At 38.0% G+C, this 26184-nt stretch overlaps 4 protein-coding genes across 5 annotated transcripts; 2 read left to right on the forward strand and 2 right to left on the reverse strand.

Moving 5' to 3' along the window:
• Positions 1–942: 942 nt before the first annotated feature.
• On the reverse strand, positions 943–6518 carry LOC110051798 (coiled-coil domain-containing protein 25-like). Of its 2 annotated transcripts, none has more exons than XM_020757866.2 (10): positions 6440–6518; positions 6314–6361; positions 6145–6184; positions 5943–5994; positions 5485–5560; positions 5251–5354; positions 5024–5173; positions 4425–4477; positions 4185–4230; positions 943–3795 (listed from the first exon to the last, which is right to left on the reverse strand). In XM_020757866.2, exons 1-10 carry the CDS (start codon positions 6462–6464, stop codon positions 3763–3765), a joined length of 627 nt encoding a protein of 208 aa, XP_020613525.1. In that variant the 5' UTR covers positions 6465–6518; the 3' UTR covers positions 943–3762. The 2 variants fall into 2 exon arrangements, with proteins under 2 accessions (XP_020613525.1, XP_020613524.1); XM_020757865.2 differs by having other exon boundaries at positions 5024–5188.
• A 70-nt stretch (positions 6519–6588) lies between these two features.
• On the forward strand, positions 6589–9591 carry LOC110051797 (tektin-2-like). Its single transcript, XM_020757863.2, has 5 exons — positions 6589–7107; positions 7436–7506; positions 7794–8160; positions 8398–8478; positions 8744–9591. Exons 1-5 carry the CDS (start codon positions 6691–6693, stop codon positions 9203–9205), a joined length of 1398 nt encoding a protein of 465 aa, XP_020613522.2. The 5' UTR covers positions 6589–6690; the 3' UTR covers positions 9206–9591.
• A 364-nt stretch (positions 9592–9955) lies between these two features.
• On the reverse strand, positions 9956–14413 carry LOC110052188 (putative transmembrane protein 244). The gene is made up of 6 exons (XM_020758315.2): positions 14366–14413; positions 14200–14285; positions 13897–13970; positions 13121–13246; positions 11998–12042; positions 9956–11872 (listed from the first exon to the last, which is right to left on the reverse strand). The coding sequence occupies exons 1-6, from the start codon at positions 14381–14383 to the stop codon at positions 11766–11768; spliced, it is 456 nt and encodes a 151-aa protein (XP_020613974.1). The 5' UTR covers positions 14384–14413; the 3' UTR covers positions 9956–11765.
• A 2185-nt stretch (positions 14414–16598) lies between these two features.
• On the forward strand, positions 16599–23959 carry LOC110052038 (neurexin-1b-like). Its single transcript, XM_020758160.2, has 5 exons — positions 16599–17258; positions 17880–18094; positions 20362–20580; positions 21033–21464; positions 22213–23959. The coding sequence occupies exons 1-5, from the start codon at positions 16741–16743 to the stop codon at positions 22509–22511; spliced, it is 1683 nt and encodes a 560-aa protein (XP_020613819.2). The 5' UTR covers positions 16599–16740; the 3' UTR covers positions 22512–23959.
• The last annotated feature ends 2225 nt before the right edge of the window (positions 23960–26184 follow it).

Here is a 26184-nt window from a genome sequence, read left to right on the forward strand (position 1 = left end):
TTTATGACTAAATCACACACCCTACTCATATCATTTGCATATTTCCATTTCTCCTGGATGCTGGACTTGATCTCTAGCTGTATGGAAGTTGAATTTGGAATATCATGAGGGCTTCTATTTGGGAGAACTCTGAAAACAGTTGCTTGGTACATGACCTGATTGATTAAAACCAGTTCTACAAATTTTGACGAATACTGAACATTCCTATTTCATCTTACAGACTTGTTACCTTTGTATCTAAGGGATTCACTGATATAATATTCCTAGAGACTTTGTTACCCAGGATACAGGAAGTTAAGTTGTCATTTTAAGATGATCTTTCACTACAGACTGAGGACATTTCTGAAGAGGCCTACAATACAGGGGAAAAACGCCCTTGCATAAAGCTGTTTATTTTGTCTTTTATATTAATATACAATATTTACAAAGAATTTCCACAAAATAAAATTAATATTACCTCTGTAACAATATTGTAACTATTGTTCTTTACTATATAGATTTTTTAAGTGACATGTTGAACTACTCACTAATGTGTCTGTTCCATACTTTGTGTGTGTGTGTGTGTGTGTGTGTGTGTGTGTGTGTGTGTGTGTGTGTGTGTGTGTGTGTGTGTGTGTGTGTGTGTGTGTGTGTGTGTGTGTGTGTGTGTGTGTGTGTGTGTGTGTGTGTGTGTGTGTGTGTGTGTGTGTGTGTGTGTGTGTGTGTGTGTGTGTGTGTGTGTGTGTGTGTGTGTGTGTGTGTGTGTGTGTGTGTGTGTGTGTGTGTGTGTGTGTGTGTGTGTGTGTGTGTGTGTGTGTGTGTGTGTGTGTGTGTGTGTGTGTGTGTGTGTGTGTGTGTGTGTGTGTGTGTGTGTGTGTGTGTGTGTGTGTGTGTGTGTGTGTGTGTGTGTGTGTGTGTGTGTGTGTGTGTGTGTGTGTGTGTGTGTGTGTGTGTGTGTGTGTGTGTGTGTGTGTGTGTGTGTAATGAACTGGAAATATCTTTTTTATACATATAACAATTCTACCTTTTTGGTTGGCTTTGCTTGGCACCTCTTAGAGAGGGGGTGGGGTGGTACACTTAAGAGGCATTTCAAGCACATTTGCACAAGCCATGGTTCATATTTTAGCAGGATGAAGCCCAGCCAATATCAAACAAGCTTGATATGCTACCAAAGTATACAGTCAAGAAAGTTGTACCCCAAATGTGGCCAAAAACCTGGTGATAACAGGTCAATGGCTTGATATTACAGGAAATCAGGACAGCAAATAAGGGTGCCATTTGGCTAATTGTGGATTTAAATTAAACTGTGGTAAGTGTTTGTTACCTAGATCCTCATGATATTAGATAACATGCACAAGTCAACTCCTTGGATTCAGATGTTTCTTTGTTTCTTGCTTGTAATAATAATTTACATGTAAATCTTTCTCAAAACTCTACACCTGTGTGGCTGTGACAAATGGGTCTCAGCAATAAGGATCAGACAAGTTAATTTTTAAGTCAAATGTTGTGTACGTATTCCTATAAGGCTTAACAAACTATAATTTTTGAAAAAAAAAAAAGTTTTCCATAGATCACCTACCACTATTAAAGGACTTTTCTAGTTAGGGTCATAACCAACTGAGAAATACATTCACACATAATTTACATATTCTAAAACACACCCACAGGTGAAAATAAACTCATTATTTCTACCATTATTTCACAGTTGAAGAAACCATAGATCAATCTAGAAATTAGTTTAGTCTTGAACAAAATTAACAAACTACACATTTTACAGAAAGCAAGAGAACTCCTGTAAAGTAAGTCGGAAAGTTACACGAGAGACACTCATCTGAGATCAAGCCACAACGTAAAATTCTTTTATAGTTCTGAACTTAGTAACTACGAAAAATGTACTAGGAGTCAATTAGTTTCCGATAAGTCTTGTTCTCGTGACTCCTGTCCACTGGCTTCTTTCCCTTGTATAGTTCACTTGCATTACAAAATTTGGCAATACTAGAGAGATGAATAACAATACCATGAAGTGAACCGAATGTTACAGACTTACTAACCCTGCGAGCAGAGTCTCCTTCGATCTTGATCGAACGAGACTCTGCTCGCAGCCGGTACAGACTTACTCTATGTTGACTCTATTTATCCAACGTAATTCGACTCGCAGTGAAGTCGTGAACTCCATCACGGATACAAACGCGAAAAGCGAATAGTTGTATAACAACGTAAGTAAGAATAGCTGCTTGGTTTCTTCTACGGAAAATGTGTCAAAGTTACACGAAAACTGTAATTCGATTCCACTGACAGAATTGAGATTAAAACGACAGTAACCTCTGAAGTGAAACCACTGTCGAGGTGAAACCACCATTGCATTGCCTTCATTCTGTAGTCTCGTATTGAAGTCTGCTAAAGCAAAGTGAAACGAAGATGACATAAAAAGGACTCTCGTAATAATAATTCTCCACAAAGAAAGTGTTCATTCTACCTCGCACGTCGCTGATCCATAAATCGCCGTGGTCTTTGTAGCGAGGTAGTAGTTAAGCTATCATCTATTCCTTGGCCTGTGATCTTGGAATGAGACGCTTTGCACGAAATCCTCGTATGTGGCTTTCTTTTCGCTACGTGCTACACTCCAGGAGGAACAAGCAGTTTCCAATTCCACTGTAGCATATGAGAATAACAGCAGCAATGAAAACTATCGTACAAATTGTACAAGGGCGTCTTTCTAAGAAAAAGCTCGCCAAATACAGTGTCATGAACATGGAATGGTTGTGCAATAAAAACAAGTTCGCCGGGCGTGGAATCAGCAGAAGAGGCAACAGCCACTGTAAGCAATACATTGTTCAATATTGGCGTCCACGAGATCACTTTAGAGGCTTTTTTGAGTGTCAAAATCCAGTTAAGACTCGACAGAAAACGAAACGTGTTAGCCAAGTATCAACTCTCGAACCCTTGGGTTGGTGCCCAGGTTTCCCCGGTAAAGAAGAAGCCTCACGGTGACGGTGACTTCGTCACCATCAAAGGAAAATAGGTGCGTTATGCGTACACGCGAAAGCATAGTAACTGTTGACTTCGGGGTAAAGATGCCCTGATTTTGAAATATTCAAACAGAGACCGAGCGGGTGAATCAGTTTTTTCTTCAAGGAGCAAAGTTCTGGGGTACTTTCCATTTTGTGGAAAATTTCAGAAATTTGAGTTCATTGGAAGTAAATGGTAGATGGTTTTTCAGTTTGCCTTAGTGGAAGATTCCTGAAAAAATTGAACTGAGTGATTAGAAAGAGGTAAAGAGAAGAACAGTTTTTACTTCAAATTTTCCAGTGCAGTGAACTGAAAAAGGATTTTCCATTTACATCCGGCCCAGGTTGTTCGAAAGGTGAATAAGGTTATCCATTATCCAGCAGATAGCATGGTTTGAGTTGTTAACACTTATCCACTGGTTAGCGATTTATCCAGTGAATACGGTAGTGTTATCTAGCCTTTGAACAAAAATAATTTTTGACTAAATAGAGAGTACCCCTAGATTGTGTTCCTGTCCATCTGTAGATTGGAAAAATTAGATAATATTATTCAACATTTTTCAACATCCTTTTATTAACAATGAATTTAGTGATAAATATTTGCACATAGATTAGATTCTGGTACTTCCTAATCTGAACAGCCCCATAATATTATGATACTGGCATACAGGTTTTTTTTTACTGCCATGAGGCTGTCTCCAGCAGAAAAAGGGCCTAGTATTCATGTGCTACCAGAAAGAAGAAAGGTTTCAACCTAGGCTTGTGTTTAATCTCTTTACATAAAATCATCTTCATCTGACACATTGTCCTGAATAGAGAAAAACACAGTAATTCTTGTGAGTTTTGATAACAACCACTTACTGATCACTAATATGATTAGTAAATTACCATTCTTTTAAATTTTGCATTCAGAGCAATATTACCATAAATCCTCTAAACAGGTTCTGTAGGTTTGTAATTTTGTAATACATGATTGGTTTTTAGCTTAGTTCATAATTTGATTGTAAAGTTGCACATATGCTGTTTCTGCTCTTTTAATAAAGACTATAATCCCCCTAGGGGTTGTTAATTTCACTCACATAATTTTGGTATGTTTGTCTTTTTTCCCATGTTGTAGAGGGAAATTACATCAGATTCCACAGGAAAGAACAGTCAGTAAATAGAATTATTCTATTTAAATATTATTGTTCAGTGTACCTTGTTGGACATCATATTTTGTGAGACCATTAATGAGTCATAACTCCTGAAAAAATAAAATGAATATTATCAACTTATGTAGTAAATTGCTCATACATGACACTTATTTGTACATCAGCAAACATATTTTGAGTTAAATAATCCAGTACTATCTTACTCTCAGTATCATGGATTTTCAAAACTTAATATAAAAATAAAAATAAAAAATAACTTTAATATAAACACAGCTTCCATTCTCACCTCAGTGCAGCTTCCTCTTTCCTTTTCTTTTCTTCCTCTTTTTCTCTTTGTTTCTGGTTACATATAAAAGAATAAAAAACAGTAAAACTAATGTTTGTCAATAAGATACTACTGACACTCTCCAGCAACATCAGCCAAAGCTAAGAATGATCCTAATCAAATGTTCACCCAATTTAATTACAAATGTGTTATTCCAGAAATATATCCATACCCCTCCCAAGGAGGCAGGGATTTCATTAAAATTCACTACAAATATGGTAACTGTAACTTACATGCATAATTTTTTGGGCCTTTTTTATTTTTATTTTATAATTTTCGTTTTCAATATTTTGGGGGCGTTTTTAATAAAACAATAATTCCACTCGTGCTTGTTGGATATATGAGATGGTAATAGCCGAATTGGCAGTACATGCCTCGTTGGCTATCTGTTACCTCATATTCAATGGACGCTCATGGAATAATTATTGTTACTTAAAACGATCCTAAAGTCTCTGGCACTCCCCACTAAGGTGTTTAACCTGTAGTGGACAAATTACTTGAAATTTATTACTGTCAGCAAAAAAAGCCTTAGTGCATAATAATTTATTGAGCAAACATACCTGCTCTCTTAATTTCTTTTTGTTTCCTTCTCTTTCCAGTCGATCCCTCTCTTCTCTTAGCTCTCTTAAGTTTACAACCTTTTCTTCTTTAGTCTTGTTCAGTCTGTTAACTATCTCACTGATTTTCTTTTCAACTTGAATGGTTCGTACCTTCAAAGTTACAGACTAAAGTTAAGAGTAACAAGAAAGTGAATAAAGACACTGATAATTTAGTAAAGATAAGTTACCTCTTTGTTACTGTGAAAACCCACTTGGCCAACCTCCATGTCACTGGTCTTTTTTAAGTTTTCCCAAAGGGTGTATACGACAGCAATATTGTTAGTCTTGCAACCTAAAATATATTAATTTAATAAAATTACTGTTTGAACATAAGTGGCTTTCAGCACTTCCATGAGAAAGACATCAATGGCCAGGGGATAGGGGGAAGAGAGACCCTGGGAACAATTAAGGTTGATGTTTACCTTGAATGCTATTAGCTTTTACTAGCTGAGCACAATCTGTTAACACTGCCATGGGAATGTCATCCAGTGTTTCACCCTATTGGAATTAAAACAGAAAATCACTAACACATTTGAAGAATGAAAAGATAGACATCCCCACATGCCAGGCTTATATCAACAATAGCTTTCATTTGGCATGAATGTCTGCAGACATTATCGTGAACACTTCTCTGAGAGTGTAGCTCGAGGAATAGAGAGATTTGAGGAACGGATAATGTCCAAGGACAAATATCCTCGGAAGAAAATTTTCTCTCCAAATCATAGCTGTTGTGTTTATTATCCCTCAAATATTTTTTGCAACATGCACAGTTTTGAAAAAAAAGTCATGTGACATGTTTAGACCAATCAGGTATGAGCAAAAATATTTGATGGTATATAATTCTTGGTATAACACTTTCACAGTACATCCGGTATCTTACCTTTCGTAATCTAAGATAAACATGAGCTGATGACATTTTGTCAACATGAAACCTACAAAATAAATTACACATTGTGTGGCTCAACGGCAAAACAAGAAAATTCACTTGTAAAACAGGCAAAACAAAAGAGAACCTAAGATGGTTAAAAGTGGCCCTGTATTCTGTAGTTTAGCCGATGAGCTGTATTAATTAAAATTCTTACCAAACATCTTCTGGGAAGCCCCATTTAATTAAATCTTCATCTGTATGGAGACAAAATATTTCTTTCGCTTAATAGTATAGAAACGAGTGATATGGCCTTTAAAATGGCCGGAATGTTTGATCGATCGAGACTGATGATAAAAAGTTTCAACAATAAAAAATTAACTCACTTTCGTGTTTATCTGCTCCCATGAAAATAATGGATGGTGGCGAGACAACTGGTGAAAAAAACAAACAGCAATTAAATATAGTTTTGCTTTCCCCAGAAACCAGTTACAACACATAATTCGACTCACCATTGCTTTCAAAATATAAAACCATGATGGATGGTGTCTGCCTTCAACAAGGCGTCCAAGTTCCAAATAACAACCGTGACAATCTGGGGACTACTAGTCCCAGTCCTTTCGCAATACGAGTTCTATCAGTTGCTATGGGAACAAACAACGCCAGCTGTAAAGAGTACTATGGTTACTGTGTAAACTCATTCAGTCCACGTCTTCCTTGCGGAAAGAGTCTTTGCCTGAAATTTTATTGAAAAGGAACATATATGGCTTTGACGGATCCTAAGATTCCTCCACGCTTTGCAGTGTCAGATTGGCACACTTCAAACACGATTATAAGGACAAACGCAGAACGCCAAAGAGATTCTTCGCACCGTGTTCGACAAGAAAGCCGCTTTCTGAGAAACGAGACAGACAACCACACTCGCTGGACCCAACACGACAGCAACACAAAGCTTGAAAAGAGAATACATGACATTGACAACTGGAAGAGGGATTTAGAGAGATGTCTCGCCGAAACAGATGCCGAGATTGCTTTATTGCAGCAGGAAAAAGAACGAACAGAACGCGCCCTGGAAGCAAAGAAAGTTCCGCTTGATATCACCTTCGAATGTCTTATGTTAAGAGAAAATCGACAAAGCATCGATCTTGTACGAGATGAAGTCGAAGCCCAGCTTCACAAGGTTAAAAAACCTTTTTCTAACAGATGTTTTTCTCGAGTGAATTAGACATAAACATGTGCACATGAAGTAATCAATTAAAAGTTCCTGGTGAAACCCCCCAACAATTCTAGAAAATAAACCTGATAAAATGATATAAGGTCATATAAAACTTCTGGAAAGGGGAAGGGAAAACAAGTTATTATACGATTTAGCATGCATGGTTGTGCTGAGATATATTTCGTATTTCATTGATATTGCAGTGTAATCTTAATTAGTATAAGCATATTATACAGTGTTTTCAATAAGCTTATGTATAAACTTAATGTAAAATTCATGTTTTGTGTTATAGGAGGTGGAAGTGATTGAAGGAGCTAAAGCTCTTCTTCAGCAGAAAGTTGACGAAGCCTCTGAACAATTATGGTGAGTTTAAGAAAGTCTAGAATTTCATTCATTTAAATTATAATAATTATTAGTGAATTTACTTATAAAGTAAAAAATCCCTGTACAAAACTGAGGCGGCTATCACGGAGGTCTGAGGGAAAAAAGGATCACTCGGAATAATACTGGAAAGCAAAGAAACTCCACAAATGGAAAATACACTTCACTTCGCAATTCACTTTTAGCCATGACCCCCTGGGGGTATTAAGCCGATGATTAAGTGAAAAATATCCAGGTAACAAGAATTCTGAATGTTTCTCTCATTTCAGTCTCTTGCAAGAGGCTCGCCATCAACTACACCTTGATATAACAGACAAGCACACTACCCTGGAGCTTGACGCTGAATGCTATCGCCTGAACAACAACTCAGCTAACATTGGCTTTCAAGTAAATCCCACACGCACCGTGAAGGGAAGTGTAACTCCTGAGACTTGGGATTCCTTTTCAAACTACAACAAGCTACGTGCCGAGGCAGAGATGAAAGCATCCAAGCATCTCAGGGAGGCAATTTTTGCCACCTTAAAGCAGACAGCTAATGATCTTGAAGCTCAGAGGCAAGCCACAGAGTATTCCTTCCGCAAAAGAATTCACGAGACCAATCAGGCTAGGTCAGAGCTGGAGTGGCAGCAGAAAAATGTAAATATTGATCATTATATTATTATGCATGTCAATATGTCCTTCCCAAAATCTTTCTAACCCAAAAAAGTCCTCAGATCCCAAATTTCAAATGCAAAAAAGATAAGAGAGACAACCACAACGGTTTCATAGAAACTAATCACTTTGTTACAAAAATTGTACAAGGTGTGTAGGACCCTACAAACTACTGGACATGTCAAAACTCAATGGTTAATCACTTAATCTCTTTTCTCTTAGACCATGGAGGAAATCTCAACTTTAGAAAATGACATTAAGGGAATCAAGGAGGCAATTGATGCTAAGAATGCACCAATGATGGTAAGTTACTGTTGCAGTTTTTCAGGGTTTTCTTTGCTCGCTTTCAGTAGCCTAGCTTCACAAATATCAATAAGTTTTTCTCCATGACAAATGGTTGGGGTCATTGTTTTTATATGGTTTTGAATGTTCTTTTTTTTTTCTGGATCTGCAATGACTTTGTGTTTACCGGAAATGCATGCCCAGTAGCAGGATCAGACTCCAGATGGTCCAGATACCAAATGCAATACATTATTTCATTCAAACTTTTGTTGCCGTTGATTTCCAGGTTGTACAAACACGTCTGGAAAACAGAACATACCGACCCAATGTTGAACTGTGCCGTGACCAGCCTCAGTATCAGATGTGCCATGAAGTGGCTGAAATCAGCGGCTCCATCAGGGCACTAAATGAGAAGCTCCGAGAAGCAGAAAATGCACTGCAGGCTTTGAGAAGCAACCTGGAGAGGATCAATGAGGACCTTGCAATCAAGAACAATTCACTGGCTTTGGAGAATAGAAGCATGGAAGTGCGGCAGAAAATGAAGGAAGTCCCGCATAGCATGATGAATACAGGAACAGTGTTCAACACCATTCAACATTCATCTCGTGTTCCTACAATGGAGAATGCTCCCTTTACAGAGGTGCAGGGTACCCGTTCTCCCATGCCCGTGACCTCTCCTCATGTGGCTAACACCACCTACACACCACCTTTGAGCGGCAGGAGGGTGCAATCACCACTTGTTGACTAGTAAAAGTTTTTATAAACAGAAGAAAAGTTTGTTATAGAAGTGTTGAAATGGTGATTTTATGCAAGAATTTGTGAACTACTTTGGCATAGAGATGGACTCTTCAAACCAGGAAAACTTCCAAGAATGATCACTTGTAAACTGTTTTTTTCGTTGTTCTAGTTGTCAATGCTTAATACAAATTATAATTGCACATAGCAAAATGTTTTTTTTCCTTTTCATTTTAGACCAATACAAAATGTGTCTTCTCAACAGCGTTCGACTATAATTTTAACAAAATGACTTTTTCAAGAAATATGGTTAATTTATGCATGTACAGTTAATGCCATTTTAATGTAAATATTTTGGAATTATTCAAATCAGCTGCTAATAAAACAATCTTCATGATACTCCTAATGTGTGAACTCAGTTTGATTCTTGTTATGGGAATAAATCCCACAGTGACATCAAATATTTATTAATACTGGTTCTAGATAATCATATCATTCTCATAACAATGCTTGTTTCTTGTTATCAATAGTTTATATGGTCAACTCCATCCTATTGCTCACACACACAAAACTGACTATTAAAAGATTATGTCATAACCTGCATAGCATTCAGTTGCTCTCCAAGTACAAGGGACATGTCAAAGCTCTGTGCAACAGGGCAAACAGTGTTAGACAGACAAGAGGAATGGAAGATTGAAATACAAAAAGATACTGATTACTACAATCAATATATTGGACAACACAGGCATTAATATTACGTAACTGAAAGATAACGAAGATTTTATTATAAATGCACCGCAAGTTACAATATCAGGGTCTTGGAAACTTGGTTACTGTAGAATTCTGTATATATATCCAGTGACTAAAAAACTGCCCCACTATACCAGCATTTTTATTACTGTTAAAAAAGAGGCTGGTCTGTAAAAAATAAATAACCAAAATCTGCCCTACACCCTTGTTTCCAGCCTAATTTCCCAGGTCTCTCTTCTTCATACCTCAAGGAGGCATGATGAAGAAAAACCCTTGACTAGCTAAAATATAATACCGTCAAAAAAAGTGAACATCTACGGCTACTATTTACACGAAGGAGTCTTAATTCACCAAACAATATTACAGCACAAAATTGGTTTTGATTCAAATCATTGTACTTTATCACACTAAGAATAATGTGTGGTCATGTTACAGACATTACATGTCCATTGTAATTCCATCCACACATGATAAGTAGTTTCCTTGAGCTAACTTTCATCCTGTCTTCCAAGCCTTATTTAGACTATAAAAATGTGTTCATGTCATCTTTCTGGTATCCGATCTTCACAAAAGGAAAAGAGAAATCTTATGTACAGCTTACTGGACAAAACATGCTAACCAAAACATTTTGAAAGCCCAGCTAAGATGATCAAACAGGCAAATTTCTCAAGCCCTTAGTTTTAAAAAATACAAATTAATTTCATAACACAACTAGTACAACCACACAACCAAGTTCAGTGTATGTAAACATGCACCATTATCCAATAGTGCAAGCTGATAACAGGAGCAAGTCACCGTGCCAAAATTATTGTTTATCACATGGTGATGTTGCAATAGATGTTGTTTTAGATTTTTTTGGAGTGAGTTTTGATATACATTTCCACCGGCAATGTTATTAAATGGTTCATGCTTTTAGCTATGCACTGCTGAGTTATGATGAACTTGCCAAGAGCAACTCTTGAGTGCTCTCCGAACTCCTTGCTATAAATGACTGTTAATTACTAGTCAGTAATAGTGAAAAAGCAAAACATATTGCATTGTCAAATATCACTGACTAAAATAATACAAAAGGGATTTACCTTTATATTATCATATAATATTTTTCTTTCTCATAAGCATTTAAGCCATGCCAAATCCTAGAGTGACACAACTTTCTGGTAGCAACCTATTTGTGATCAGAATATAGTAATCTGAGATTGTTTGACTACATACCAACTCTAAATTCCTTTTATTAGTTTATTTACAGTTATTTACAACTGAATCTTATTTACATTGTCAGGCAATATAACATAACCTCTACTGTAAGCCTAATAAACTAAATACACTGAGAATATTTTAAAAGTGTTCTTGTCATGTTATTAGACAACTTTACAATATTATTATTATTAGCTTTTGCTCTTATCAGAAAATAAAGCGCTTTCCATCTTTTAAAAAATATTTAGCTAGTTTGTTAGCTAGCATATAATTTTTCATTTATTACTGCACCTTTCAATAACATGCGTACTATTAAATTCAAAGCTCAACTGACAAATGCGTTTTTCACTACCGTCAATCAAATGTTCAGCAGCTCCTCCCGGCTTCCGATTACTGCCAAGCATGCCGTAATCAAATCGTTGAGTACAGTCCAGACAATGAAACAGTGCTCGGCAGTAGTGGGAAGCTTGGAGGAGCCGCCGAACATTTGATTGATGGTAGCGAAAAACACATTTGTCGGTTGAGCTTTGAATTTTATAGCACGCATGTTATTGAGAGGCGCAGTAATAATGATAATTTTTGATATTAATAGATTATCTTCTCACATCCATGGCACTGTTTTTAAACTATCATGTTATCACATTTGTTTCTGGACTGACACTGGCAGCACCATTTTTCATATTGCAGCATCGGATCACCAACTCTCCAAACACAGCCATGAAAAGTACAGATGATACTTTAAAAAAAAAAAAACAAAAACAAAAGAGTACATTTTGAGTTAATTGCCTAGGGTTGATTTCAATTCTGATGAAATCAAAGAAAGTTAAAACATCTTGAAAACAACAGTGTTGGCAAACTTACAAAAGGCAATCCACCATTGCCAATTTGTCGGGAAGGACTGCATAACTGAAATCAATAATATATTTTATAATTATATCAATTAACAAAATTAACAACTGAAGACATGAAAGATCATTGCAGTTATACACACAACTTAAGCAGTTGTGAGATTGAGGCCTGAAAAAAAGTCAGGCCTGAACGGGCTTCAAACCCATGACCTCTGCGATACCGGTGCAGTGCTCTAGCAACTGAGCTATCAAGCCAACTGGGAGCTGGTCACTGTTTAAGAGCACTGTACCGGTATCGCAGAGGTCATGGGTTTGAATCCTGTTCAAGCCTGACTTTTTTTTCAGGCTTTAATCTCACAACTGCTTAAGTTGTGTGTATAACTGCAATGATCTATCATGTCTTGATATCTTTCTCCGCAGTTCAAATATATGATCTTTTCACGCATATTCACTTGTAAAATTAACAACTAATAAGGAAATGCCAGTTTGAGTGGGATGATCAACAATTTCCAGATCAAGATCAGTCTCTGAAGGGTTCCCTGGCTGAAACCCAAAGTATACTGCAGTTCCATAGTCTTTTCCTGACTCTTGGTCAGAGAGGCTAGCCACTAATCATAACATTAGTTTTTTTGGAGGTTACACGTACCAAAAGGCAATAGTAGAAGACTTTTGTATGTAGCAATACTCTAATTCTGTATTTTACGGCTGACTCCTTGGGTTGGCAAGATCAATCAAATCCTGCACTATGATTGGCTACCTGAGCAGTCAACATGGGGCTATCTTGACTGCTCAGGACTACCCACTGTGTCCCGCAAGGAAAATTTCCCTGAAAGCCATATAATAAATCCTTTACTGACCAGGCTTGTTCCGGACAAGATTGCTGGACATTGGCTTCATTCTTTTTTGCCTGTTTATAGATCAAGATGGAGTTGAGGTCCACAAACTCACAAAAAAAGGACTTGGCCGATATCCAGCCATCTTGACCAAACGGATCCTCATTTTCCCCCTTCAATTTATGGCCCATGTGCTTCATGCTTTGGCCATAAATCAATGGGGAAAAAACTCAGTCTATAACTTACAGTAAGGACCTCGAACTTGGTTAGTAAGAGGTATATCTAAATTTTAAACATTCTTACCAGCACAGGACAGTAAAAGATGAACAAATCCTATTGTTATGGCATAATCCCAGACTCTTTTTCTCAAAAAGATTATAAAAATTGCTGTAGTAATGATGTACGTCAGCAACAGAGAAACGAGGGTTACTGAAAGCAAATACAAGACCTACATGAATGTAACATAAAATTGTTCAAGCTAACTACAAGATAGGACAGTTTTTCAACCAGTTAATTTGCGAACTATTCTGTGAAAGTTTTGGTTTAACTCTGGGGAGGGGCTACTCTGTTAATCTGAGGGTGGGGGTGTGCCACTGGGACAATGACACCCTTACCCTGGCTATTTTCTATGAATAAACTTAATAACATCATAGTCCAACATAAGCTAACTAGACCAATATCTTATAAAGTCACTTCTGAGTTTCAATTTCTGTTACAGAATACTGGGAGGAGAACCCTGTTGTGCGCACTAATAGACCTTATCACAGTTTTTGACACCATCTTGACAGGTAGGCAAAGCAGTCAGAAATTACAGTGTTTGTATGGGAATCCGATGGCAAATAACTTTTTCCAAAATTGAATTTTACACAATTTGTTAATCAAAATGTTAAAATACTAGGTAGAAGATCGTATTCACCAAGTTTGAAGGATGTAGCCTGGCTAGAAGATGCTTAGTTAATTTTTCTAATTTTCCATACATTTGTCTGCAATTTTTTTCCCAGCCAAATTTTAAGGCATGAACTTGAAACATGATCACTATCCTGCTCTTTCAACACACGATTGAATATTTTTCCACTTACCTAAATTCTGATTGTCATCTATACTGCAACAGTTTTTGAAATCGAAGGGTGTCTTGCCATCAAAATCACTGATTCTATTCATTCACAAACAAATATTGTTAGACATCTGAACCTCCCCATAGAAATCATGCTGCTTTATAACTGAGGAATCAGTCTATAAACTATTACAGCGATTGTCATAGAGCCTTAATATTGACATACGATGTTTAAAGAAAACATACAGACTTTACTCTGCTGACTTTGATGATAAACTTAACATAGCAACTGCCAAAATCACACCAGACATAAATAAGATTGACTTACTTGAAAGCACCACTTAGTACTGCCGCTGTCATGTAGTAAACAAGGAAAAATAACGGAAGGGCGATGGCAAGATTGCAGCAAATAACCTGAAAATATCATAAAAAGGCCCCGTCAATAAACTGGATCTTCAACATTAATAGTTTTATAGTTGTATTCTGTGTCTTACCCGCGTATCGTCCGCCATGTTTACGTTGCCTCACTTGCAGGACACATGGCGCAAAGCATTGTGGTAGGGTATTGTCTTGCCGCCAACTTTTAAAGGGGCGGTGTTATATTTTCCCCAACAAAAAGATAAAAGAGAGTGAAGAGGGTCTCAATGGGGGGGAGGGGGGGGGGGGGGGTGACTTTCACGGCTAATGGTTCATATTAATTTTTGGCTTTTTTAGGGCCAACGGTTAATTCATTTCCCTTACGGTTAACAGAAATCTTAGAAATTAAGAGGGAATCCTCCAGAAGTTCAAGTAACTAGTGGACAAAAACCAAGAGAACAAAAACTTAGTACTTTTTAGTACCAACATTATTTACAAACCATTTACTATATTATTTACGTTGTATTGCAAACAAGGTTTTTGTCCACTAAAAGTTGAAATTGCTCGATTTCCTATCGGATTAAGTCTTAACTAGCAATGTTTTAAACTGAGTTGAAATTTAAGAAAGTTAAAAAATTAGCTTGATTACCGTAAAACGTATTTAAGACCATTTCGGGATGGAAAAAGTTATTATTATAAGAAACGTCTCCTGGCTTTTCCCTATACTACAAAACAACAAAACAAGACCCAAAAAGGGATTTGCAAGAGTTCTTGGGACTTTCACTTTCATGGCTAAAATTTTTTTACAGTAAACATCTTTTACAGCCAACTGGTGAAAATTTCCAATCTCAGTACGCATAACGGCTACATTTTTGGCCTGTTTTACATGAAACAACAGCAGGAGCCTTAGTAACACAAAATGAAAGAGGAGCTAGCTTTAGGAAGACATAGGATAATGTGTTACGACGTCATTTTGGGTCTGCAGATCAATGCTTACCTTGTGCCTCTGTTTCAAAACGAGTCCGTGCAAAACCTTTCATATCAAAATGAATTTGCTTGCATTGTTAGAATTGTAGAATTATCATATTATTATTGTACATATTTCTGTTTTTAGTGTAAACTCGACCCCACAAGCAAACCTACTGCTTTAAACTAAATCGTGTGTAAATAAGGGTTGTTGTTGTTGTTGTTACAGGAAAATGAACCTGTAGGCGGAGCACATTTTCATATGAAAGGTTTCTCGCAAAGACTCGTTTTGACACTGAGGCACAAGGCAACTTAGAAATGTCTCTCTGTCGAGGCTTCCTTTGTAAACGCTATCGAGATAAAGGAGACTGAGAAGAGAATAAATTCCTGCAACTGGGACTTCTGACGTCTGCGGAGGAGACAAGGAAACATTTCTGCGTGATACTTTTACATGAAAGCGATCGACCGTTACATTCTGTGTCGCTGTTTGCGTATAATTTTTTGCAAAACCGAAGTGCTTTTATAACTTTTACTGGCTCCTTCAATGTGAAAAAGTCAATTAGGGATCTTCAGTTGTGAAGAAAGGTTTGAAACTGGTACCCTACATGCTGTATTTTAAGTGATGCTCTCTGAACTTAATTCTTCTGTTCGATTTTGTATGATAAATAGAATGTTGACGATAAAAATTAACATCCAATCTCTTTTATTTCACGCTATTTGGAGTTTAATTTATTCCCGAAGTTGTCAAGCTAAAAGCCAAGAACTTGACGCTGTCGCTTTGAAATTCCATGTCATGAAATTTTTAGTGATCCACGAGCCAGAAATTAAATTATAGAGTAAAATTTTCACTCTATATTTCTCTTTGTTATTTTTAAAGTGACATAGTTGTAGTTTAAATTTTGATACTCGACTACTACGCTGAAATTCATTTTGAGTTCTGTTGATATTTTGATATGTAGTACGTAACCATTTAACCTTGCACATCATCGCGGAGGGTTGCTCTAGTTATTTTTATCGTATTCACGGTGATTCTGGTTGGAATTTTGGTTATCAACACAAAGGAATCGCACGAAACTTGCACATTCATTTGCACACCCATTGGAAACATTAAAATTAAGATCCGGTTAGGAAATCATTAAATTTAGCATGCAAACGTACAAAAAAAAAAATTTCGCCAGGACGTGCGTAAAAAATTGTTCCAAGTTGTGCAAATGGTGACGTAATTCAGAGTGCTGGTACTCATTCAATACATTTTACAAACGGGCGGCTTACTGAACTGATCTCCCGCCGCAACGGTATGGAGATAAGTAGTACGTTGGATAAGATCACTCGATTAGCCAATCACAAACAAGATAAGCAATGTTGGCTCGCAGTGACGCACTGCCGCCTTGAAAGTTCGATTTGGTTAACTTGGCCTTTTGCACGTCTGGTCAGTTATGTAGTTTAGAGTGAATTTCTTTCAAGTCTGGCGTGAAGCACGCGCGTTTTTCCCCACGTTGCGCTGTACAGTTAACATGGAGCCTTTGTTGGGCGGAACGTAAGTGAAATGATAGGAGTTGTGATAATTCTCCAGCTCAGTTTTATTGCCGGTTCTCTTTCGGCGAGGACCGGTCTTCGGTTCTCAAAAGACCCAACGGCCTTTGCTGTTTTCAAGGGATGGAACGCCAAAACAAACGGAAATTTAACATTTCATTTCAAGACGGATAACAAAAATGGTTTCCTGGTTTACGAAGACGACAAAGGACAGTGCCAATACATTTATTTGTCTTTGGCGGACGGGCGGCTTAGATTGCGCCTTAAAATGGGTAACTGCGATGAAACGCAAACACTACTCGTCGGTCATAATCTGGCGGACGGAAACTGGCACAAAGTAACTGTCCAACGAAATTACAAGTCCACAACAATTACAGTGGACAGTTGGACTAACAGTACGGAATACAAAGGAAGAGGCAGACAGACTCTTGGAGTTCAAAGCGATTTGTTTGTTGGTGGAATTCCGTGGTATAAGCCATTCAATGATCTCTCCTTTCCAGCTATTAAATACGAAAGCATACATTTTAACAGGTAAGACGGCGCGAGTTCCCACTTTTAAGCGAAGGCTAGTTAGTGTTAATTTTTCTTTGTTTTTCCGTAAGCTTTGATTTTCCTCTTGATGTGTGGTACGTGCACCTGTGAATGAAATGATTTGACCATTTTTATTCACAGTAATGCTGTTGTGATGAATAAACAGGCCCATGATTAAGATAAATAAGATGAATTAATGGCTGCATGGCGAATTGCAGCTGCTTCAGAACATTCCGAAACTGCGAACATAGTGAAATCAATTATTTTACAGTTCTTGTGCTCTTTTTTTTAGGTTCATTGTAAGACGAAAGGTCGAGATTTTATTAACACTAATAACCTCGTTTAAAAGTCGTTACAGGTCGCTTTAACCCCATGCGCCATGAACTCAATTGAGGGCATCGCTTTTTTGCTTTTGAAGCAGGACTTACCATTTTACTCGTAAGAAAGGAATTAATAAATTCATTCCGCAGAAAAATACACATAAATAATTTATTTTTGGAACTGAAATCCAGCCTCTCTGATGAATAATACATTACCCTTGCGTGGAATTTCATTGCTGAACAAAGTTGGCCAACCAACGCACATTTTATACTAATAACATTTTCACGGGTTGTGTTTTAGTTTTGATGGCTGTATAAGTGGAATAATGCACAGCAATGGAGTAAGACCTTTGAGAGAAGCCCAGCTGCAAAACACTTCAGGGACATCGGAGGGCTGTTTGGATCCTTGCTCGCAAACAGATAAATGTGAGAACGGTGGAATTTGTCGTGATAGTGTAAGCAGTGTATGGTGTGACTGTAACGGAACCAGATTTGAAGGAGTCAATTGTACTGACGGTAGGTACGGCCAGCATGTACTTCAAGTCTTACGAGGGGAAGAATTTCTCTCAGGAAAACCAGTTTTCAACAAAGTTTTTTCTACTTTTGTGGTGATGAAAATTATGTCCGTGTTAGAAGCTTAATAGTGGTACTACTTTATTCAACCCAATGCAACGTTCATGTTATATGTCAAACACGAAAGACCGTGTTTGACCACATTTTCAAACACCGAAAAGAGAGTTGTGAATACGACGCGTAGCGAAGTATTTTTGGCGATCTTCGGGGTAATTGGAAATGTTGTCAAACACGGTCTTTCGTATTTGATACATCCTCACAATCGAAAATAAAACTAAGGAGAAAACGGAGAATTAACTTCCTAAAAATCTATGCTAATTGAGATCAGATCACGGTCTCGACTTCCTTTGTTTAAACTTGATGAATTATTGATGATTTGAAAATATATAAACTCAGCGTTTGTGCAGTTCAAAATGTTTTGTTTAACGCAGTGTTAAAATGCTTTTCTTTTTTGTCTATTGGAAAATTCTGAAGATATACCCAAGTAAACGCCAAATACGAGTATTATATTGGAGTGTCTTTGTTATAACCAGAGACACGACCAGAGCTTCCACTAGTCGGAGCTTTTGCGTCAAATAAAAGCTCAAGTGAACACAAGTAGCGTCAAACTGATTTTTCTGCTAGTGAATTTCTACTCGCTTTTCTCTAAGAAGATGATTAATATTACTCCAAATTACCGACTTAGGTTTTGAAGATCGAATTATTATTATAACTTCTAGACGCCGAATAAGAAAAATGTTACTTTGTTTGTAAGGAAAATGACATATCTGTTATTAAATTCACGTGTATTTTTGATGACATAGCATTCGATACTTTCTGAAACAAAGCGCGATGTTCGTCTGTCTTGGTGGGTAACAGTTATACAGTTTATCGTTTCGTGAGCTGACGATAGCGCTTTCTGGGTGCAGGTTATAAGTGATTTGACTTCTTTGTTCGTTCAGTCGTTGTTGGTCGGTAAGAAGCTTTTCGTTTTGAATAAAAAGAGGCGCTGTCACCGGCAGATGGTGAACCACAAACCACATGGCTGTCCATTCTCAATACAACAACAACAACAACTATCTTTATTTCGTGCCCAGAAAAATTTTACAATAAAAATAAATACATGCAATGTGAAAAAATAACCATGAAAAACAGAGCACAGCCACTTAGAAATAGTTAAGGCTAATCGAGCTAAGTGGCTGGGCCAAGCGGGAAAAAAATATTGCAATAAAGTTACAGAATATAAAACAGGACACGATTCAATAGTGATTAGCAGCTAAGATCTCCTTACATTGTCATTCATATGTGGTGAGAATATTAAAAATCATCAACTACGTGATATTGTCTTTATGCACCATTAAATTCTTAAAACCAACATTAAAAAAGAATGGACCTCAAATTGAGTTGCATGGTTTTCATTCAAACTGAAGAGTTCGTATACAAAACGTACACATACATGGTCGACAAAAACATCGCCGAAACAGGACGAAAAGAGAGGAAGGCCACATCAGCCTTAACCGGTTTTCATGCGGGTCCCCTATCTTGGTCGATTTGGAATTTGGAGATGTTGGTTTTTGTGGAGGAAGGAAAACCGGAGAACCTGGAGAAAAACGCTCGGAGCAAGGAGAGAACCAACAACAAACTCAACCCACATATGGTAAAAACCCGCGATAAGAACCTAAAATTTAAGAACCTGTTCGGCTAAAATTTCCCATGCTGTTAAGCACCCTTCACATAAAAAACGTTCTAAGCTAAAATCTCAATACAGCTTCTTAATTTAAAAATGTATGTTTTTCATCACATGCGATACAAAAAGTAACAAAAACAGTGTTATAAGACATTTTTATAAAACCACAATACTGTAAAATAAAGACCACATCCATGAGTACAAGCTGTTTTTTTTAAAACAGAAATTAAGAACCTGATTAAGAACCTAGGTAGCATAATCTCACAGTAAACACCATTTATAAAAGGACATACGAAGGTTAACTTTAAAAACCTAGGTTCTTGTACGGGGGATTTTACTGAAAGGCAGCGGGCCGGAATCAAACCCGGTCCACATTGGTGGGAGGGGAGCGCTCTCACCACTGCGCCATTCCTCCCCATTGTAGTTGGTAATTTTCTCTTTTCTTATTAACTATTTTCATGACTAATGTATTGATGTTGTATGGAGAAATTAAACAGGATTTACATCTCAATCGTGCTAAGTCCTCTTTTCTTTATTTCCACAGAAACATCTTCAATTTGGCTGAACGGAAGTGGCTATATCGTTTTCCACGTGAACCCGGCGGAGGAAAATTTCTATTCAAACTACAGTTACGTTGCGTTTCACTTGAAGACAGAGAATTCGGGTGGTATTATATTCAGCCTTCAGTCACCATATGGAAATGACTCTCTGCTGATCGAGATGACTGATGGCAAAATAAGAGTGGAATTAGATCTGGGAGAAGGTAATTAAGAAGTCTTTAAAAATTACGGAGCCTAGTCTACTGAGTACATGAATTCTCCCTTCCCCCTCTCTCGTGCACGAGGACGTTAGTTTGAACAGGATGGGGAAAAGAAAGGAGCTTGTACTTATCTCTCTTTTTGTGTCTTCTTTGGGTCGTGATGAATATCAAAAGCGATTTCTATCCTTTGAACAGTTACGCCCTTGGTCTTATCAAGAGTAGTTCCAATTGAGAAGAAACCAAAAAATTGCCATTTGTATTGGCCCAACTCAGACACTGATACAAATGTTTGTGAAAACGCTTTCCATCACGTGGATTGCTAATTAAAGGATAAATAACATCACCTAGGAATTATTTAGTATTCTCTTTAATATCCTCTTTAAAATAAATCTGAACGCAGGGGTTTCGCTCCAGGTCTTGGAGGAAAACCTTACATTTATGTGCTCTCATTATAGGTCAGCTGGTTTTGGCGGGAAAAGGAGTGAAAGTCAATGACGACAAGTGGCACTGGGTCGAGTTTAGCAGGCGGCGTCGTAAAGTCGCTTTAAAGATAGATCATCGTCCCCAGGCCGGTGGAGAGATGCCCGGGAAATCCTCTCAGCTTAACGTGGGCCTGGAGCCCAAAGTGTACTTGGCTGGGGGCCCAAGGAACGCTTTCAGAAAATCCGAATCGAAACAGAACTTTAGTGGATATCTACAAGAGTTTTACTTTAGGCACACGAAGGTCTTTGACAGCATCGTGCCTACGATTACGGATAGACGATTTGTAAAAGTTGGAATTGTGATTGATGGAACTATCACACTTGACGGCAGCGCTTCAGGGTGCTTCCCGGTCGGGGACGACGAGGATGAGGATTGCAGGGGCACAGCTACTAATGCCCCTTCAGGTATGACAAGAGGAGGGCCCTCAAAGTTCGATAAAGTTAATGATTGGTCTGATTAAAATTGAAGAAAAATTGGTTCTAAAAAGCCCGCGTTAATCGGTTGGTCACATTGTAATTCTGTCCTCGTATAAATGAAATTTTTGTCTTCGAAGGTTCACTAGACTATGGGTAGTTCCTCTTTTGCTTAGTCCGTTGGGAGTGACAAGAAAAAAAACCGCGAGAAAAATGGCCGCGCTTAATCATGAAGGCGAAATCTTGAGCGAGCGGTCTTTTTTTCCTCGCGGTTTTACGGTATTGCTCAACGGACTAAGCGAAAGAGGGACTACTCGTAGTCTAACACAAACTGAGTTATTATCCCACCGAAGCTGCGTTTTATGTTAGTGTACGTGAAGATGCGCTAAATTACATTCCCTTAATTGCAGCGGAGTAATTGGTTTGAACCCAGGAGTGTCAGTAGTTTGTATAGTGTGATTTTTCGGGTGAGGGTGGTTCTGAAAAGAATTGTTGTTGGTGACTGCACGACGTTTCGACAACCTGAGTGGAAGTCATCTTCAGAGTTAAGTGAACAGTGTTTGTCAGTCGACTGATAACTTTAATGAAATTACACCCTTACGACCATTTACGTTTAGGTCGTTTACGCCTAAACTGTACCAGAAAGTCAGTAACAAAACCCAACCCTGTACCTCTCATGTTTCAAATGTTTAAAAATGCCTATTTAAAATCTATAATTTTTTCTTTGCTTTTTTAAAAGAAGGCGTGATGACGTCAACAACTCGACTCTCCACTGACCCAGGCCCCATGCCCACTGGAGTCCAGGCCCAGCGCTCATTACCGCAGGTGGTGCCATTTTGGATCATCTCCGTGTTGGTGGTTATAGCAGCCATTGCCATTCTAGTGACAATCTTTTTCTTGTACCGCTGGAACTCTCGCTACAGTGGCTCATTTAAACCTGAGTCTGCTTCATCCAGCTACGGGAATTCGCCAAAACACAGCGCTCAGCCAACCGCGAAACCTCGCATTTATGTCTCAGCACATGATGAGAAAGTTTAAGGGTGCTCTCCAGTTTGAGTCAGTGTTATGTGCTGAGTGTTGCTAAACACCATGGAAACGAAAGAGGTGGCCCTTTGATCACTGAGCGAGATCCAAAACGGATTCCTTAATCACTACCTGATGGTCAGGAGAAAGAAGCTCTTTATAAAAGAGGAATGTTTTCAAACAATGTAGACTGCATTTGCTTCCAGAGTGTGAATTGAACAGAGCAGCTTGTAATTATTTAAAGGCGTGCCGAGTGAGCTTTGCTAGGAGATTGTGTCGTGTGTGGTTCCAATACGGTTTCATTCTACGAATCTTGAGTGTGACAGTTACATCAGCAACTATTCAAAATGATTCATATGCACCAGTAATGCAAGTACATAACTCGTTGAACCGAGGAACACGTAAAACGTAAAGGAATCTAAATGATATAAAATAAACAATTATTGAGCGTTCCAATCAATAAGAGATTTGTTACGAAAGATTAAGTTGCTGGAGAAATTTCCAGAGATTTGACTACCACTCTTCGCCACTCAGGAAAAATATGCAATGACTGAACGATTGCGACATTTGTTAGTGATAAAGAGTGTGAGCATTGTTTGTTGTTGAAGTTTGGCAATGCTAGTGCATGACCTAAGTCAGTTTGAATTAAGATTAGCATAAACGGCAACAAAAAGGCATTGAATCGTCTTCTCCAAGCCTGGAATTCATATCGATCCAAATTTATGGCATGTTTGTACTTTGCATAAGGAGAAAATCACGGTATAACTCCAAAAGGTTAATTACCTAGGATGATATCTTATTATCATGATGAGAGCCAATGCCTGGTTCTTTGATGTCACGTGATTACATGTATTTAGTTCGCTTAGAGTTACGTCATCAGTATGGAATGTGTCGGGTCGAATCTAAGACGCTCTATGATCTATTTGCTGCGCATTTGAAAGGAGAACGCTAACAGAAAAGCCAAAACAGCTGCGCCTCCTAAAAAGTTTGCTTTTATATTTAAGCTCCTAGCGCATGTTTTTCACTTGTAAATTAAATATTTAGCGAGATATGAACAAGCATTATTAGTATTAAATTTTTGCTTTGTACAAAAAAGAATTTAGGAAAATGAATCGAGGGTGAACGCTTAAAAAAAAAACAGGTGGATCATGTAATTGAACATTATTATGAACTGGGATTAAACAATAGCGGATAAATGTGCGACAACTATAACAGGCTCCATTTAGACAGCACAGCCAAAAGCATTGCAGAACGTTCAAGGAAGAATTGATCAGGTTGAAATGCTGTTAAACCGGACACTGACTTTGCTTTGTTACCGTTCTGCGATGTGATTGCTTGTCACTGCTCGTTGTCTAACTGTTTCCATTTGCAGTAGTCGAACATAAAGGATACGATCGCTAGATAGTTTTAAAATGACATTTTTTTAATTTGATTCATTTTTAGAAATAAAACTAATAATGGCATTGTGTTCGTTTCCTTTATATCCTGAGATCCTGCGTTTGATAAGAAAAGCATAGCGCCTCTTTGGCTTGTTCAAATTTCAGCTAGGTTGTTAATTACTCTACAAATAACTTACGGAAACCGTGCGCGTAGAGGACCGGGCAGACTTTTGGTATTGGAAAGTAAAAATGCTTTAAGATAGACTTCTGTTGTTGCATTATTTTATGTGAATTCTACTAGCTTCACTGCGGCTTACAGACGGCCTGCGTCTGCCGCAAAGAGTTTTATTTGGATTAAACCGCCATACAAATTCTCTAGTTTTCCTTTTCGCACGTTAAGCCAGTAAAACTCTCCTGAAGTGCTAAATGACTCAGAATAATCTCATCTGGCCAATCACAGCAGAATCAGATATCAAGATGAACCAATCAAAACTCAAAGCTAAACAAGCAGTGCGCGTCAGGCGAGGGAAACGCGGGAAAACTCTGTGCAGCTTGTTATCTTTGATTTTGGCTTTACTTCTGATTAGCTAAAATTGATGGTTAGAATATTGCATGGCTCCTTCTATTCAAATGGGAGGCGCGGTGGCTTCATGGTTAGTGAGTTCGACTACGGCTCGAGCGGTCCTGGTTCGAGCCCTGCCGGGAACACTGTGTTGTATTCTTGTGCAAGACACTTTACTCTCACAGTGTCTCTCTCTACCCCAGGTGTATAAATGGGTACTGGCGAATTTAATACTTTGGGGTAACCCTGCGATGAACTAACATCCCATCTAGGGGAGAGTAGAAATACTCCTGGTCTCTTCATGCCACAGAAACCGGAGATAAGCGCCGGCCTCATGAGCCACCTGGCTCCTCTGCTGAGATTTTACCCTTACACAATCTTTTATCCAAAGACAGCGATTTGTTAATGTAAAACCAAAGCAAAAACGTAATCATTTTGTAGTAAATCAAAAACCGCTATGACTGGTTGGAAATCTTTGACAATGCACACTACGATTGTTACTGGTTGTAAGATTATTATTTACTAGGTTTTAGGTACATTTGTGTGGATTAAGGTTTCAGCTACTTATATTTTTTCTCAGTTAATTTGATTTGCCTCGAGGTAGAATAACACAGAAACCAGGATCACGTAAATCTGATAACAGAACGAAATATGTCTTCTTTTTGTCAATAAAAAGAACCAGTTTTCATTTAGAACTTGCCAAGCGATGCGTGTTCAAATTAACTTCTTTAATTTCTGGCAAAACCGCAACTGAAACACTCTGCATGAGCAGTTATGAATATGTAAAGTTGGCTAATAATTATATTCAAGACGCGTGGAAAAAATGCTTGCTTCTGTTTTAACAATGCTTTAAACCAGAGTTAGGAAAAGGTTGCAATTACAATATGAACGTTTCGACATCGTTAGAAAGGCCAGAAAGGCTCAATTATTGTACCTTTTTTTTTTTTTCATGTCATATTGTCCACATGCGGTTCTTATTTATTAAGTATGTTTACGCATAATTTCAGTCAAAAAATCTTAATGAAGCACCGGCTTCCCAAGCTAAAAATTTGACTCTGCATACGTGGTGTATGGGACAGCTTGTGTATATAGAGAATTGTATGAAAAGTCACCGATCGCAAAAAAGTTGTGTAAATAGCTATCTAATTTGAAATAAAGTTTTCCTACTCAAATGTGTCGCGTACTTGTCTCTTGCGCCGATTTTGAAGCCATTCTGACGCCGTTTAGTGAAGTTATTCGAAACCGTTGTCTTTCCTTCTAAAAGAAGGGAAAGGGAGACCACGCCATCGATCGCTGGCTGGACGTCACCCCACAAATCGCTCTCTCCTCAAAAGAAATAGTCCCAAATCATGATAAAACCGTTCCATTAAGCCCAATAAATTTCACTCCACATACGTGTGCTTCGGCGGTCGAAAGACTCGTGAAGAACGAAAAATTTGGCTTAAAGTTCACCTCTTCGGCTTTCCTTTTATGCTTGAAAGGTCAAAGTATCTGGTTTCATCCTCAACTCTGATTGGTCCATTTGAACCAAGTCAAGCGAGACAACACGAGGGTTGTGTCCCTTCTTTTAGAAAGAGAGACAACGGTTTCGAATAACTTCACTAAACGGCGTCAGAATGGCTTCAAAAGAGACAAGTACGCGACACAAAGGAGGAAGGAAAACTTTGTTTCATTTAGTCATTTACACAATTTTTTTTACGATAGGTGACTTTCCCATACAACTCTCTATATACACAAGCTTTCCCAT

This window comes from Orbicella faveolata, unplaced genomic scaffold, assembly GCF_042242905.1.
Source record: "Orbicella faveolata isolate gen_17 unplaced genomic scaffold, um_ofav_v1 contig_47, whole genome shotgun sequence".
NCBI lineage: Eukaryota > Metazoa > Cnidaria > Anthozoa > Scleractinia > Merulinidae > Orbicella > Orbicella faveolata.

Coding starts and splice junctions, on each gene's coding strand:
- LOC110051798 (XM_020757865.2), bottom strand. CDS start 6,464: ATGGTTTTATATTTTGAAAGCAATG. Junction 6,185..6,313: donor GGGAGCAGATAAACACGAAA/GTGAGTTAATTT, acceptor GTCTCCATACAG/ATGAAGATTTAATTAAATGG. Junction 5,995..6,144: donor GGCTTCCCAGAAGATGTTTG/GTAAGAATTTTA, acceptor TTTATTTTGTAG/GTTTCATGTTGACAAAATGT.
- LOC110051797 (XM_020757863.2), top strand. CDS start 6,691: ATGGCTTTGACGGATCCTAAGATTCCTCCACGCTTTGCAGTGTCAGAT. Junction 7,507..7,793: donor GAAGCCTCTGAACAATTATG/GTGAGTTTAAGA, acceptor CTCTCATTTCAG/TCTCTTGCAAGAGGCTCGCC. Junction 8,479..8,743: donor CTAAGAATGCACCAATGATG/GTAAGTTACTGT, acceptor GTTGATTTCCAG/GTTGTACAAACACGTCTGGA.
- LOC110052188 (XM_020758315.2), bottom strand. Junction 13,971..14,199: donor GTACTAAGTGGTGCTTTCAA/GTAAGTCAATCT, acceptor GTGAATGAATAG/AATCAGTGATTTTGATGGCA. Junction 13,247..13,896: donor AGATGACAATCAGAATTTAG/GTAAGTGGAAAA, acceptor ATTTGCTTTCAG/TAACCCTCGTTTCTCTGTTG.
- LOC110052038 (XM_020758160.2), top strand. CDS start 16,741: ATGATAGGAGTTGTGATAATTCTCCAGCTCAGTTTTATTGCCGGTTCT. Junction 20,581..21,032: donor GGAATTAGATCTGGGAGAAG/GTAATTAAGAAG, acceptor CTCTCATTATAG/GTCAGCTGGTTTTGGCGGGA. Junction 21,465..22,212: donor AGCTACTAATGCCCCTTCAG/GTATGACAAGAG, acceptor CTTTTTTAAAAG/AAGGCGTGATGACGTCAACA.